Source organism: Lissotriton helveticus, chromosome 4_1 (assembly GCF_964261635.1).
Source record: "Lissotriton helveticus chromosome 4_1, aLisHel1.1, whole genome shotgun sequence".
Classification (NCBI taxonomy): Eukaryota; Metazoa; Chordata; class Amphibia; order Caudata; family Salamandridae; genus Lissotriton; species Lissotriton helveticus.
The window spans coordinates 1,101,083,603-1,101,101,092 of record NC_136063.1 but is presented as its reverse complement, the minus strand read 5'-3'; the positions used below and the strand labels follow the sequence as shown (position 1 = coordinate 1,101,101,092).

General features: G+C 46.9%; 1 protein-coding gene across 4 annotated transcripts in view; it reads left to right on the top strand.

The window, feature by feature from the left end:
- The window catches only part of HJURP (Holliday junction recognition protein), a 934,375-nt gene that overhangs the window by 285,911 nt on the left and 630,974 nt on the right, over positions 1-17,490 (top strand). For all 4 annotated transcript variants that reach the window (XM_078687703.1, XM_078687705.1, XM_078687704.1 and 1 more), the window contains exon 5: positions 13,040-13,102. In XM_078687703.1, coding sequence (XP_078543829.1) covers positions 13,040-13,102 — 63 coding nt within the window. The remainder of the gene's footprint in view (positions 1-13,039; positions 13,103-17,490) is intronic.

Sequence of the window (17,490 nt, the reverse complement as noted above, 5' to 3'; positions counted from 1 at the left end):
TTGAAAGCCCCTTACTATAAGTATCGCCAGAGCAGCACATGCTTGCTGCTACAGGCTTGACCTAAAAACTGCAAGTGGAGAAAAAGCACTCACTTCTAATTAGTTCTCTTTTGAGTTCCCAAACTTGCAGATTCCAAATGACAAATATGTACAAAGTGTTAACTCTTTAAAGCTCACTTTGCAATTTGTTTTAATGCTTGTAGTCCAAAAAACTAGTGAACAGATTTGCATCAAACCAACAAGCCCAAGCTTTCTGAGTAAAGTTCTGCTATCATGATAAGTTTGGTGTAAATCTGTTTAGTGGTACAGGCTGTAGGCATGAGCAAAGTTTCCTATGGGATCCAAAATGGGGAAAATCTTCTATTTGAGCCCACACCAGCTCCCGTCAATCAGACTGTCCCCTACTGAAACTTTTTTGCCCAAGACGGATCTTCACAAAACTGTTTAACCTAAGTTAATGGCTTGCCAAAGTTCGTTTAAATTTGCCCATGGTGTAAAAAGTTTTGGAAAATCAAAAATGCCCTTTCAATTGAAGGTGTACATATGGTTTGCTTTGTCTTTCTTGCTTGTATGTTACTTTTGTCAACTTTGAGCCCCTCCTTCCCCGGGGGTCTAGATTCTTACTTGAGAGAAACAACTGACCTGCTTTGCCAACTCCCGAACAGAAGTGACATTTTGAATATTGAAAGTAGAAGATAAATTACTAATAACCTTATTCAGGAAGCAATTACTACGAACAACATCTTGCATGCAGAGAGTCATAGGAGGCGATCACTGGTCATAAAGAGTTTACTACATAGCAAGATTAGTCATCTTCATTGGTGACCAGAATTTGGGCCGGTATGTTGGAAGATCGTAGCAGAGACCGAGCTGTTAGGTGATAAAAAAAATGGTCATGCACCGAGTGGGATGGTTCCAGCATGGACAGCGTCCTGGGCTGCTCCACCACTCGAGTGGATCTGATGCACTACTGAAGATTCCCATAGTTGTGTGGAGCAGGGGCAATTGATTATTTGACTCCTACTACAGTTATGGAAAGGAAGAATGCCTTATGACTGAGAAGGGAGAAGGTGGAACTGCGAGTAGAGGGCAGAGCTATGCTATAATGATCAGGCACTGAGGACAAGACTTAAACACCACTGATTCATCTTTATGAAAATTGACATAGCCTAAGCTCATTGTTAACTGGATGCAGATAAGGCCTTGTGATCTTCCTCTCATCCCAAGAGTCCTTTTTCACTTGTGAGTGGGAACTGGTACTAAGGGCATTGTGACTGTGACATTCACAAATACCAAGAAGAGTGATGAATACTGTCAGACTTGAACCATAATTGACAGATTCAGTCAAGGAATGCAATCAATTCTTTTGAGTTCCAGACCAGTAGATGCTTTCAGTTGAGACACTTTGCTCTGTATCCCTCCAGGAGAAAAAGCAGCAACTAGACCACTATCGCCAGTGTGAAGTGTATATGTAGTAACAATATATCATTAGGCATTATATTCCATATATACAATTCTGACAAACAGAGGATCAGTGCTTTAAGGGGTAATTCAGAGAGCATGCACAACTGGGTAAGGTGATGGAGTGGGATGATGTGTGGAGGGACGTTCAGTGTGCTCTCATTGCATCGTAATTCTGTATTAGAATGTTTCAATGGTAACTAACACCACAATGGTAAAAAAAGTTTTACCCAGGTGTAAAGTTCTAAAAACTCTGGACACAGAACACTTACTGGCACAAGTATGCACCGTTTCAACACATGTTGGTTGGTTAATGGTGATTAATGGCCACATTCTGGAAGGAACAATAAGTGACAGATGCCTTGTTATTAGCTCCTCGTTTTTAGAACAAGCAGATAGTCCCGCATTCAGATTGCTATCACAGAGGGGGCGAGGCTTTGCGGCGAAAGAACATGGCCGCCTGCTAGGGTATCTCTGAGGCCCACTTTCCTGCCCCGCCAATCCGCCACACTTATCTGATCCTCCGGTGTCGGATTTGCACACCGGAGGAGCAGCGGTGCATTTTGCTGCAATCCTGATCTTAAACGGACGTCGCAAACGCCTAGGTTGTCGGCGGAACCCCTCCCCCATCGCCGGGGTGGCCGCAAACCATCGAAGCGGAAGTTTACCATCACTTGGTGAGGACCCACCTTCGGAGACGTTGCAAATCTGTGCTCTGCCTCGCTGCCAGAAAACTGCCCACCAGACCTGCTGTGTTGGGGCCAGCCCTAGTGATCGATCCTGGGAGTTTCAGCCGGTTGCCAGCGGAGAGGTGCTTCTGCACACCGAAGCGGAAGGAGTGCCTGGCCTGCAGTCCCACGCCAGTGAGTACGCCTGGGACTGGGATTGTGACCCTCATCACCTAGGGCCCTCCGCAGTGCAGACCAAGGCCCAGTGCAAGTGCGCCCACTGTAACCATACCCAATTGCGCCACCACGCCCCCCTGCATGTTGTCCTGGAGAGGCTGCTAGCCTCCAGCACGGATCTTGTTGATACCGTGTGTGGCCCCGGATCCTGGGACATTACCAGTCTGCGCTCTTCCCAGCTACTCAGCCTTTGAACACCGGTCCTCAATTGAATGGACACTTGCCCATACCATGAAGAGACCCAGGAAGGGCCTATACCTGTGAGTAAGGAGCAGGTACTCTTGTTCCTTCACGCTTTTATTATACCCGCCGCTGGCTTGCGGCCTACACCCTAGACGCCCCCCTCACCAAGTGGCCTTTGCTCGTGGTCCTGCGTTTGCGCCCTGGCGCGACGGATCTGCATTCGGCGGACCTCCTACCGCCATATCTCATTGCTTAATGCAGAACCTAAAATCCTAGTCAAAGTGCTCGCCAATAGGCTGATTTAGGTAATAAGGGACTTAGTACACCCTGATCAATCGGGGTTTATGCCGAAGAGGAACACTGCTCTAAATCTGCGTAGAGTGCATGGGGTCTTGGGCAGGGTACGGACCATACGGGAGGATGCAATCATAGTCTCCCTAGATGCCACTATGGCATTTGATACGCTTGAGTGGCGTTATCTTTATGCCGCACTCACAAAATTGGGATTCGGACCGAATTTCAGCCGGTGGGTGCATTTGCTGTATAGCACACCTATGGCTCAAGTAGTCGTGAATAACAAAAAATCTTAGACCTTCACACTTAGCCGGGGACTTGTCAGGAATGCTCCCTCTCTCCCTTATTATTCGCTTTGGCCCTCGAACCCCTTGCAGCATGGATCTGTAGAGACGTGATGATCCGTGGAATGCAATGGTCGGCGGACTGGGAGAAGTGTGGCTCAATATTTAGAGCGGCAGACCCTGATGCAGAGGTCTAGCTCGGGACCAGGGTTCAATTCCTGCCTCGGCGGGTCTTGGGCTCAATTTCCTTGGACCTGATAATTCTCGCCTTGGTGCCTAATCTAATCATGGGTCCCACTCTGCAACTCTGGGCAATAGCTTGCTTAATCTCCACAACGGCCCCAACAACGCTAGGATGCCTGGCTTCGCCTTGGGGTGCCCAGGAGTGGGCACATCACAGGGAAAAGCCAGGAAGGGTTCCACAGCGGTATTCGTACAACGCCGAGATACCCCAGCTGGGGTCGATTCGTGCGCTATACAAGTACACTACATTTACAAGACCATATTTCTTTATATGCGGACGACATCCTCTGATACCTCACGTCCCCTAAGGTCCCTCATTGCTGTATTTGACATCCTAGCCATTTTTGGCAGATACTCCGGGTTTCGTATCAACTGGCAAAAATCTCTCCTATACGCCCTTTGTGGGGGCTCTCCTCCGCTACCTCGAAACTGCCCAATACCGATAGTCTCAGAAGTCTTCAAATACCTAGGTATATTCGTTTCTCTTGATCACTCACTCTGGTATGAAGCCGATGGTGAGGTCTCATTACATCTCAATTAACTCCATTTCTATGGAACCTTACCTCAGCATTGTCACTAGACCTTTCCATAGATTTCTTTTGACCAAATTTAGATTTAATTTGATTCATTATTATTTGGGTAATTATCAATCCTGGGCAAGACCGGAATCAGCCCCCCCTGTCCCTGTGACAATTTTTCAACCCAGGACACTATGCATTTTGTTATGTTCTGCTCACTATTTTCAGTCCCCCGTAAAAAATATTTGTTACCAATGCTGAGGGAGGCTGGCTTCACTCAAGTCAGACCGGCACTTCTGTATCTTCTGTCCATGACTAACATTCGTACCATGTTTTGCATGGGAAATTACTTGGCAGCAGCTTCGCGTATTAAATTGAGCCATGAAACACCAGCTAGCATTCAATGATCGTTCACCTCCTGAGGCCCACATTGACATCCTGCCCTGCACTTTGCCTTTTTGCACAATTGTCCTCATTAATTGTTTTGTTGAATGAATTTTGTAAATACTTTCGAATGTTTTTATTAATTTTATAAACACCAATGTACTTGAAGCTATTTCTGTAAAGGTATCATTGTATATTAATGTGTATGAAATGCTTGTCTTTTTATGATTTTACTAAAAATCGAATAAAAGTATTTTGACTGACACTCTGGTATGCCCGTAACCTTGTTCCCCCACTGCAAAGACTCAAACGTGACATCGCAAACTGGAAGTCACTCCCGCTCTCTCTATTGGACAAGGCAGCCCTTTTTAGGTCGAGCTGACGTTAGCATTCATGCGAAGCATGAATGCTGTCAGCTCGACAACTAATGTGATCCGTTTTTAGGAGAGTGGACACCAAAGTGTTACGAGCGTTTTCAGTGCCGGATTTCACCTCGGGAGCGCGCAGCATTGTCTGCAGTGGCAGTGTCAGTTTCGCTTTTGTATTACTTTCGTTTTTTCCGAGGCTGGCTGAGGGTAGCTTGAAATGAACAGGCTTGCTTTGAACATCATGAGTAATTATTTCTAGCCGTCTTGTAATGAACATGCACGCTGGTATTCTTTTTAAAACACTTCTTTGTAAAGGCACATTTTTAATTATCGGAAGCATCACAGTGAATAAATGGGTCAAGCTGCTGGTTTATTTATTTATTATTTTGGCGTCATATTTACTTTTAAATTTAAATGAGTGGCCCCCACCCCTCTGCATGCACGCACGCACACACAGGCGCACACACACACACACACACACATACACACTGCCGCCCCCTGCATACACACAGACACGCAAGCACGGAGCCCCACTCACCCGGACTTCTACTCGTCCCGCTCCGGGCTGCTCCCTCCGGCGTCAACGGGCACAGGGACACTGGCACTCCGCTCCTTGGCTTCCCGGGCGGACGCCGGCTGCACGCAGGGCTCTCCTCTCTCTGCTCCGGAGCCTTGCGCCAGCCATTGCAGCCTGCCTCCTGGGAAGCTCCGGTCGCGGTCGACTTCCTGCTTCTGGTCAGGCCCCGCCTCTGTCTCAAGGAGGGCTGCCTGACTTCCGCCCAGCCCGGCCTGCTTTCGCTGGAACAGCCGCTGGACGATCAGAGCCATCAGACGAGCACAAGAGGTTTACGGTAAATGTCTTTTTACATTTTTTTTTTATAAACACTATTACTAGCCTATGCACTGATTCTCTTATCCCATACCCGCATATGCTATCTCTCATCACGCATCTCACTATATGAGTGACATTTTGATAACGTATGAAACTTTTTGAGAGGCACTTCACTGCGAGTAGAAGGCGGCAGTTATGTCGTTGTAATAAAATGAATATAAGAAATAGATTCCTTTGTGCGTTACAGTAGGCACTTAGCTTTGTTCCCATTCAAGCATGGGTTTCCCCGGTCCAACATACAAGTGGCGATGACTAAAAATACAGGACTGCCTGAACAAATAAACTTTCAAACAACACAATGATTTTGGACTTTAAGCAAAAAAAACCTGATAGATTAGTTTTGTATAGCCCACTGTTAAACAGCGCCTTCACTGAGTGAATTTAATTGTCCTGGTGGCAGACACTCACGAAAGCTACACAAATGAAGCCTTTTTTCCTACATATTGCCCCTTTGTTTCTCTCTTCTCTGATTTATATCAACCGCCTCAATACAATTTCTTTTCCCCTCTGCCTTTCTCTTCAACTCTTCTCTCATCTCCCTGCTCTCCCTCTCCCTCCCTACTTACACCCTCCCCTCTATCCACACCCTGTGATGTCGGCTTACAGGCCCTCTTGCCGCACATGGAATCTACCCGTCTCTCACTGAGAGTGACTATTTTAAGTGAAAGTCGATGACATTATGTAAGCCACTGGTTTTTAAATGCCGCAAATCTTTATCCCCCTCCTGTGATGTGAACCTTCTTTCGGGACGTGGTCGCCTATCGCCACCTGCAGGCCAAAACTGCAGGCCTCACACCCTCACTCACCCTCACTCACCCTCACTCACCCTCACACCTCCTCACCCTCACACCTCCTCACCCTCACACCTCCTCACCCTCACACCGCCTCACCCTACCCTCACTCATCCTCACTCACACACCCTCACACACCCTCACACACCTTCAGACACCTTCAGACCCTCACCCCCCCTCACCCTTATCCTCACACACCCTCACTCACCCTCACCCCCTCACTCGCCTTCGCCCCTCACCCACCCTCACTCACACCCTCACCCACCTTCATACCCTCACACACCCTCATCCTCACTCACCCTCACACCTCCTTACCATCACACACCCTCACATCCTCACCCACCAACACACCCTCACCAACACACCCTTACCCTCACTCACACCCTAACACCCCCTCACCCCCTCATCCCCTCATCCTCATTCACCCTCACACCTCCTCACCATCACACCCCCTCACCCCCTCACCCACCCTCACACACCCTCATTCACCCTCACACACCCTCACTCACTTTGACACCCCCCACCCTCACACCCTCACCCCCTCTTCCTCACTCACCCTCACACCTCCTCACCATCGCACACCCTCACATCCTCGCACCCTCACCCACCCTCACACACCATCACTCACCTTCACACCCCCTCACCCCCTCATCCCCTCACAACCCTCACACCCGCACTCACCCTCACCCCTCACTCACCTTCACACCCTCACACCCCCTCACCCTCACACACCCTCACACCCTCACCCCCTCATCCTCATACACCATCCCTCACCCTCACACCCTCACCCCCTCACTCACCCTTACACCCTCACACACCCTCACTCACCCTCACCCCCCCTCACTCTCCCTCACACCCTCAGCCTCACCCCCCCATCACTCACCCTCACACCCCGTCACCCTCACACCCCCACTCACCTTCACACCCCCACTCACCTTCACACCCCCTCACCTTCACCCCCTCATCCTCCTACACCCGCACTCACCCTCACACACCCGCACTCACCCTCACACACCCGCACTCACCCTCCCACCCTCACTCACCCTCACACCCTCTCACCTTCACCCCTCACACACCCTCACTCACCCTCACACCCTCCGCCTCACACACCATCACTCACCCTCGTCACCCTCACACCCTCATTCACCCACCCTCACTCACATCACACCTCCTCACCATCACACACCCTCGCATCCTCTCGCCCTCACTCACACCCTCACCCACCCTCACACCCCTCACCCCCTCATCCTCACCCACCCTCACACCCCTCACCCACCCTCACACCCTCACTCACCTTCACACCCTCACACACACTCACCCTCACACCTCCTCACCATCACACCTTCACATCCTCACCCACCCTCGCACCCTCACCCACCCTCGCACCCTCACCCACCCTCACTCACCTTCACCCCCTCATCCTCACTCACCCTCAAACCCTCATCCTCACTCACCCTCACACCTCACTCACCCTCACACCTCCTCACCCCTCCTCACCCTCACCCCTCCTCACCCTCACACCTCCTCACCCTCACACCTCCTCACCCTCACACCTCCTCACCCTCACACCTCCTCACCCTCACACCTCCTCACCCTCACACCTCCTCACCCTCACACCTCCTCACCATCACACCTCCTCACCTTCACACCCCCTCACACCCTCATCCTCACTCACCCTCACACCTCACCATCACACACCCTCATAGCCTCATCCTCACCCACCCTCACACCTCACCATCACACACCCTCACACACATACAACCACGCACACACGCACTCCACCACGCACTCCACCACGCACTCCACCACGCACTCCACCACACACTCCACCACGCACTCAACCACGCACTCAACCACGCACTCAACCACGCACACAACCACGCACACAACCACGCACTCAACCATGCACACAACCACGCACACAACCACGCACACAACCACGCACACAACCACGCCCAACCACACACCCAACCACACACATACAACCGCACACACACAACCGCACACATACAACCGCACACACACAACCGCACACATCTATCTATCGCCCTGACCCTATCTATCGCCCTGACCCTATCTATCGCCCTGACCCTATCTATCGCCCTGACCCTATCTATCTCCCTGACCCTATCTATCGCCCTGACCCTATCTATCGCCCTGACCCTATCTATCGCCCTCACTCAATCTATGGCACCACCACAGCATCACTCAGGGGCACCACAGCATCACTCAGGGGCACCACAGCATCACTCAGGGGCACCATAACATCACTAAACGCCACACCATCACTCAGCGCCACCACAGTATCAATCTGTGCAACCATTCAACAACAACTGGTTCAAATATGTTCTCTCAATGTTTCAAGCTTTATTACAAATGTCACAAAAAGTTGGTAATATTTCACTTCTGTTCTTGGATTTTCATCACAATAAAATACACTGAACATATTCTTCACAAAAGTTATTTAAAAAAGTTTAAGATATTGCCATTATAAGTTACAATAACTTTTATTTAAGTATTAATTATTTAAAAAAATTAAAAGCCATTGTTATTTGTAATATCAATACATCTAAGTCACGTAAATACAAAACATGTTGCATTACAAATGCCTATAGGTGTCACAATTACAAAAGATAAAAGTATTGGCATTGAAAATGACAAAGCTATTAATTTCGCTATTTTCAAAACAAACACATAAATAAAAAAAGTGTCATTTACAAAACCAATAGCTCAAACTTTCCTAATGCGAGACCTATTGCATTGCAAATGCTTGTTAAAATGATGTTCCTACCCTGGTACCTTTTTGTCGTACAGAACTCGGCCGACCCTGTCCCGAATTCATATTTTAAAGAAATAGAAGGACTCCGGCGAGACGTTCTCTGGGGCGGGAGGCTGCGTATTGCTTTGCAAAAACTCACGCTCAGCTGGTACGACGGCGGAATCGGACTGCCCAACATTAAAAAATACTACTGGGCAGCACATCTTATAGCAATAAATCACGCCACCTACGGTCGGCCCGACGACCCAGGGTTCAATATGGACAGATGGTTTCTTCCAAACGGGGGACACACCTGAGCACTGTACTCCAAACCAGACAGGTACCCACTTACTGGTCCTACCAACCACACATTTAAAATTTGGCACTCAGCAACCAAATCGTTAAGCTGGAACAATAAATTGACTCTTGCCACACCTTTGTGGGACTCGCATTCCCCACATTAGGGACCTGTGGGGCAAAGAGGGTGTGAAGCCCTTTGACACCCTCCAGCGTCAGCATGCACTGGCAGATTCGGAGCGTTTTCGTTACCTGCAAGTCCAACACGCATTGCAAACAGTGCTGCCCCATGACTCCTCCCCCCTGGAGGACAGGTACTGGATGGTCATTAACCTGAAAAAGCTATCTCCCTAACTTACCGAAAACTCATTAACAACATTGAGGACCCCCTGCTGTCACTACGAGAAAAATAGGCAGGAGATGACAGCTAAAGATACTGCACAGAATTTACATAACAGGTCCCCAATTGACACACATGGGAAGTCCGGCAGATGGGTCTTGTAGGAGGGGATACACCCAAATGGGCACGTTCATGCACATAATATGGCACTGCAAACCAATCCAGGAATATTGGTGTAAGATACAAGAAGTAATGAGCGAAACAATGGGAGTCGAAATTAAGCCAGAAGCCCCTAGATGCCTCCTCAACTTCTGGGAATCCACTGACCTCAACACACACCACAAAATGGGTCACACTCGGCTGCAAGGTCGCCAAGAGGAACATCGCTCAGCTCTGGGGAGACCTGTATGCACCCACGATCACCGACTGGGAAAAAGAGGTGTGTGCTACGGGAAAGATAGTGTACATGGCCCGAGGCTGCCCGCGAAGATGGTCCAAGACATGGGCCCCCGGAATGAATACCGTGGCAACATATGTACTGTGATTTCCAATGCATTATCCTACTGTATCTGTATGTATATTTGATTTCATTGTAATCCCTACTATTGACTTTTGTGGAACTGTACCTATATGTCGAGTCTGTTTAATAAAAAGATTTAAAAAAAAAAAAAAGATTCCTATCACAGAGGCTGAATAGCTAGTCCATTTTTCTAATCTCTATCTAAATCAGGAGGCGAGTGCTAGTACACTTCCCCATCAGTTTCTATGAGCGATTTCGTAACAACAACACTTCCAACAGATCAGATCTATCCTAACTTCACTCTAGATTAGGTTATTGTGGCCTTAAAGATGAGTACAGGAGGCAAAGCACCAGGTCCAGATGGCATTCCGATTGACTTGTTTAAATCTAATATTGACCTCTGGGGCCCCTTCTAACACTTTTTAGAGCCTGTAGGAGTTTTAAATATCTGGTCAGAATCCCTCATAGTTCCTCTATACAAGAAGGGCGACCGTAACAGTACCGCGCAATACAGACCTATTTCCCTGTTGGTTTTCCTAGTTAAGGTGGCTGGCCGTATTCATATAGGAAGAATGCAGGACCGGGCTGATGCCAATAACATAATCTCAGATTAGCAGTATGGATTTCACCCAGGTGTAGTGACAATTGAGCAGGCCAATAACCTGAACTTATAATAGGGAAATATGTGTGCATCGAAAGAAGCAGCCTGTTTTTAGCATTTGTTGATTAATCTTCTGCTTTTGATTTTGTTGTACATGATAAACTATGGTCGATAATGTTCACCATGGGCGTAAATATTACAATTGTGAACTTCCTTAGACGTTTGTACGCGTCAAGTAGGGCTAGAGCTATGGTCTAAACGGTGAATGTACCCAGCCATTTAGCATTGAGAGAGGAGTCTGACAAGGGGGCGTACTTGCTCCTTTTTTGTTTAATTTATACATTAACAGCTTATGTAGCTCCCTAGCTAGCAAATGTGCTGAGCTTCACCAAGTTGAGCACCGACCCATCCCAGCCCTCCTCTTTGCAGATGACGCTGTACTTATGGCCGCAACCCCCCCTTGGCTTACAGCGAATACTCATTGAATTTGCTCACTTTATGCAGTATCACAACTTGGAAATTAATATAAGGAAAACCTTTGTAATGAAACTTGGGAAAAGAGCCACAAACTGCTGTGACATCTTTATCAAGAGTACCAAAATAATGTCCACATCAACATTTTCCTATTCAGGTATTCTATTTGATCAATAGGGGAACTGGAGAAGTGCGGTAAAGTCTAGAAGGCTTCATTTTGTTAACCGCATTGCGGCCTTGCTTACCTTCTCTAGGAAGTTGAGTATTAAACATCCAAGAGAAATGATTGCCGTATACAAGTCTCAATGCAGGCCGACTGCCATGTATGGGTCAGAGTTGTGGGGCCATGCTAATGTTTATTGCCTACAGTTGGTTGAAAATGCCAATTCAAGAAACCTCCTTGCCCTCCTGAAAAGCTTCTCCACCTTTGTTGGTCATTCTGAATTGGGCGTCCCTATGTAGCAGATTTGATCAAGATTAAGCCTGTTCTGCTCTGGTATAAGATCTGGACATCTGAATTTACTGAGCTTTTTCGTTCCATTGTAAAGGATTACCTCAGATCCTTGTCTGCTTTTAAAATTCCCTTGCTTAAATTTGTCTGTGACCTTCCGGCTGATATTGGCCATCTTGAATATTTTGATCATCCAGAGCTTTTGATTAGTATTTATAGAAAAGCTCTAAAACTGAAATGTAACTCATTACTCGAGGCAATAAGGTTGTCTTCCGAGATTATCAAACCTTCTGTTCTGAAGAACCAACTAATGTTGACACCTGGTATGCAACCTAGCAAACGTATACAATCCACACCATAGATTTGTTTTGATACGTTTCCGGTTGGCTATCTTTCACCACTCCACCAGTTTTCCTACCACTTACAACTGGCTGCATGATCCAACAAAATGCACCTTTGATAAAGTATCCATGCGGAACACCATGCACAACCTTTTTTTGTAAGTACTATTCAGATCTGAGGAATTGTTTTATCAAGCCCCAGTTAAAAGTGCTTGGTTTCGAGCAATGTCGACCAGCTTTTATCAATTTGCAATCTCTCTCAAATCTGTATTCATTGGCTGTATGGTCTCGGTTCTTATGGGCTGTCATTCGGCAGAGGAAGCTGCTGTAGATAGTTCATGGTCAAAAGGAAAACGCTTTTGTCTGTTATTATCTACATGCTTTTACCCTTTTTTAGGTTTTAACTCCTATACTGCTATATTCTTGTATCCTTTTTTGATTCACAATGTGATATTGAATAAAGCTTATTTGAATTGAATTGAATTGAATTGACAGAGATTCTAGTGTACAATAGGAACTTGAAAAATTGACTCATGATTACCTTACAGAATCTGGCGACAAGTGATTGCATATTTGTCCAACCATGGGATTTTAAGTATGTATCTTCCAAGACTTAGAGCTTTGCAGCTTTTCGACAATGATTTATAGAGGCTGAGATTTTATGTAATGAAGAGCAGGTTCTGAGGGTAGACTGCTTTGACGTTCACCTTTCCCCTTGATTTGACATTGGAAGCGAGTTCACCACGACAGTTCTTACAAATGGCAATTTTTTCCTGTTTCTTTTTTATGTGTACTGTGCTTAAGAAAAGCAGATACAGGTTTAACATTTTGTCAGTTTGTTATTGAGTTGTAATGTTACTTTTTTTTAGCTATTATGTTGTACTGGCACTATCCACAGATTTAAATATATTAATGTTTTGTTTTTCCTATCAAGGATGCAGATGCAGGAAGTGACCAATCAGATATGTCAATTGACTCGCCTCAGTCTGGAGCTATGGTAAGAGCCCACTTCCTCTACCTAGAAAGTCTAACCGTACCAGGGCTCTGAAAGTATTCCTTTTGTAATGTCAGAGCTCTGCAGCAAAATCCATTTACTTAACATTTGATTTCCACCCAACGTGGCCACAAGAAGATAATCTCCTTTTGGTAATCTGATGGAATTGGTAGATTGACTTGAGTGATTTTTTTTACAGTAGAAAGCCAGTCCCTTCACTGGACTCCTCAGATGCTCCTCCTCTTGGAGCTATTCTGGACACAATATGTTTTATTGCTTTTCTCCCAGAAAGAAGAATCCAGGACATTCAGGCTATGATCCCTATTTTCAGCCTCCAGACTGGATTTAAGTCAGGTCAATTTTGAAGCTGCTAGGACTGATGACCTCCTGCATACTGCTGGTTGTGCACGCCAGTTTGGCATATGCAGGCTCTGTAGTGGGGTCTGAAGACTCAGTGGGCCGAAAACTATGGGACCTCTCTGCCCAGATTTCAGAGGAGCCTGCGAAAAGCTTGCAGTGGTGCTTGCTGGACAGCGATTGCGTGAGTGTTGGACCCCTGTCCCTACCACATCCAGAGCTGACAGTGGTGACCAATGTGTCACTTCCCGTTTGGGGAAGCTGTCTGGAGAGGCGGAGATCAGAAGCCTCTGATCATTGGCCGAGTCTTGGCTCCATATCAACCTTCTGGAGCCGAGGGCCATCTGCTTTGTATTTATAGTTTTCCTTCCATCCATCAAAGTAAGGCTGGTACAGGTGCTTAATGACAACACCACTGGCATGTGGTATAGCATAAAGCATGGCGGGATGGGATCATGGACCCTGTGACAGGAGGAACTACACCTCTGAAATTGGCTGGATTATCAAGAAATTACAGCCTTAGACGCCTAACTATCACGAGCGGTAATTGCACTCTTAGATGTCGCAAGTCCTCTTCAGCGGTCCTCTTCAGCGATTATGGAGATTCTTGGCTCGATCTGTTCGCCACTACCCAGAATGCGCAATGTGAACAGTTCTGCAAGTTGGAGTTTCCAAGGCAACTCTCGCTAGGAGATGCCGTCTGCCTAGAGTAGAACTTGGCATTCTTGTATGCTTTTCTTCTGATATCTCGCTTGCCCGAGTTTTGAAAAAGATCAGGACTGACCAGGCCCAGGCAATTCTAGTGGCCCCAGACTGCATGAAGAGTATGTTATCCAGAGCTCCTGGTTATGAACGTCTGTCCTCTAATTAGGCTTCCATTCCAGAACCATGTGGTATTACAGCAATGGAGCAGGATTATGCACCTGGTCTTTCACAATCTTCACTTTAATGATTGGAGATAGAGTATCAACACCTAAACACCTTGGACCTTGCTCTGTAGGTGGTTGATGTCAGCTTGGCAGTAAGAATCCCACGACAAAGACAATATAGACCTGTCTTTAGGACAGGTTTCTGACTTGGTTCTGCATACAGCAGATTGCCCCCATCAGACAAAGTTATCTGACGTTTTATTGCTTCTTTTGTGTCTTTCTGGCTTTTTGCAGTGCTGGATCAGCCGTCCTTATCTAAATTACCTGTTGTGATGCATGTTTATTGAAAGGCCTACAACGTGTATTTTCTTCTTCCTTTTTCCAATTTCCAGTGGGACCTTAACTTGTCACATTTTGTATGTGTACTCCTATTGAGCTGCTTCGCAGCTGTCTTTTGCAGCTTCTTACCATCAAGATGGTATTTCTTGTTGCCATAACATCAGTGTTGCTTATATGTGACCTTTAAACTCTCTGTGACAACCCGCCGTACACTACCTTCTTGTGTTGTACGGTTCATAGTTTTTTCTTGCTTGTTCATTTGATGTATACATCACTTTTTTACTGAGTAAACATTTACCAGGAAGATTACAGAATACAGGCATCTCTAACCTCTTCATATATGACATTGGAGACGAGGGTTAGGTAGAAGAAACAAGTTGCTAGAAGGACAGCTGACCATGGAGAAATAGACCCACAAAGAAAAAGAAACAAAGAAAAAGACAAGTGACAACAGTTAGGTGGTAGGTAAATGTTCTTCGTTGCTATAAGGCTGAGATATTACTACTCTAACAAAATACAGAAAGGGAAACAAAATGGGTAAGCTGTTATCTGTCCACCTGAGATTTTGGAAACCTAAAGTTTGTATATCACAGTTGAGATCCCCGATGATGTCAGAAGTGAACACGACAAACATCATGTCTTTAGAAAATACTATGGATGGTATACTGTAGAGCAATTAAGTCTATGGAGAGGTATAGGACTGTTCGAGGCATATGAGCTGCAGATTGTACACTTAGCATTAGATCGCCACCTGGTGTTGGGCTCGGATGATTGCAGGTTATTGTTGTCTTGGAAGAAGTCTTTGTAGTCACGAGATAGGTGACTCCTCCCTTGGACAATACTGTACATGGGCATCGGCTCGATCCTTAGATTGTTTTCTTCCGCCACTGGGTTCGGATGAAAGTTTCTTCGCTCCGGCTAGAAAAACACTTTTCAAGCACCTCGAAGTGCAAAACTTCCTCAAACTTCTAAAAACTACCTTCGACATCCACTACAATAGTTTCAACGCCATCAGTTCGATTCCGGTCATCGACGCTGGCCTTTGGGCCTATCGATGCCGTGCGGCCTACACCTCATGGACAGAACTCCGTTCAAAAGATGCCCGGTATGTCGAGCAAAGTTTCCACATAGCAATCACCACGAGGTCTGCAACCTCGGTCTATCGCCAGAACACGACGAATCGACCTGCACAGCTTGTGCATCCTTCCGATCAAAGAAAACCATCCGGGATCGACACGAAATGAGGAGATCAGTTCCGGAACCGGAAGATATCTTCGATGAAGAGGTCCCGCTCGTTCCCGAAGAAGATTCACCTGATCTCCAGATCGTATCAGAGGCAGACGACTCAGATGACTCCATTCCATCGGGTCAGCGCGTGAGTACTACTGCCCCTGCACTACATACAGTTCCCAAACCGAAGGCAAAGGTCAGCACTCCGCCCGCTGGGCCAGTCGAGACCGAACACCCGCTTCGAAAGCCCCGCCTTCCAGCCCGGCTCCGAAGAAAATAACTAAGCCTTCTAGTGCCTCTGCACCGAGCAAGCCGCACGTGCTGATTCCACCTCTTCCATCAGCATGAAAACCCAAAGCTAGCTCGGCACCGGAACCAAAGGATGGCTCCGCACTAAAACAGAAAGATCTCTCGGCACCAAAGCCTAAAGAAGTATCGGCACCGAAACCGAAAGAAGTACCGGCTCCGAATCCGTCCACTTCTAAACCAAAAAGTGTGAAGCCATCGTCCAACGCCTCGAAGCTGACGACACCAGCTTCCACACCGAAAACACCTTCTTCAGTGCCGAACTCCACAAGGCCTGATTCTGATGTGCCCGAGCCCTCAAACCTGCCTACCAAGCCGAAAACAACACCTTCGGCACCGAAAACTACGCCAAAGGACGTTTTAACACCTCCCAAGGCTAAAGACACAAAACAACCTTGGCTGGAACCGAAAAAATCGACGCCCAAGAAGGTTGTACATGAGGAGGAACTTTTCTTGCCAGATCCTCGACAAAAGAAGATTTACATCGACCCAAAAACAGGCCATGTAGAAGCCACACCTCACAAAAAGAGACCAGCAGATGAACCGCCCACACCTGTGGTTCCTGCCAAGAAAAAGGACTGTGTAACATCCCCTATGCACTTTTCCTTCCCTATACCTCCTCCTCCTTCTCCTCCTGTTACTCTTCACATATCACCTCAAATCTCTCCTGCACATTCTCCACTTTTATCATCACATTCACCTCAACGTGATGATGAGGAATAGAGTCTGGGTGGAGGGGATGATCTAGATGAGCCTTTCCCATACCACGTGGATGACGTTATATGGGACTTGCCAAACCCACAAAATGCGCCTGATATTCCTGACCTGCAGTTATACCCTTCAAAACCTTCCCCTCCAGAGGATAACATTGGTTTTGGTCATTTATTAAACAGAGCTGCTGCTTACCACAAAGTCACTATGCTTTCTGATGAGGCTGAGGCGGATTTTCTCTTAGATACCTTTGAACAGTCTCAACGGTCTGTTCGAATTCTTCCCATGATTAAAGGGGTCATCAAACATGCTCTAGAGGTATTTAAAGACCCTGTACGCACTAGAATTTTGAACCCCAGAATTGAGAAAAAATATAGGCCTGCACCCACAGACCCAGTCTACATTAAAGGACACCTACCATTAGATTCTTTAGTTGTGTCCAATGCTAGGAAAAGGGCAAATTCTCAAACTTCTGGCGAAGCACCCCCACCTGACAAAGAATCCAAAGTAATTGATGCGTCAGGTAAAAGAATAGCTGCACAAGCCACTAACATATGGCGTATAGCTAATACACAAGCC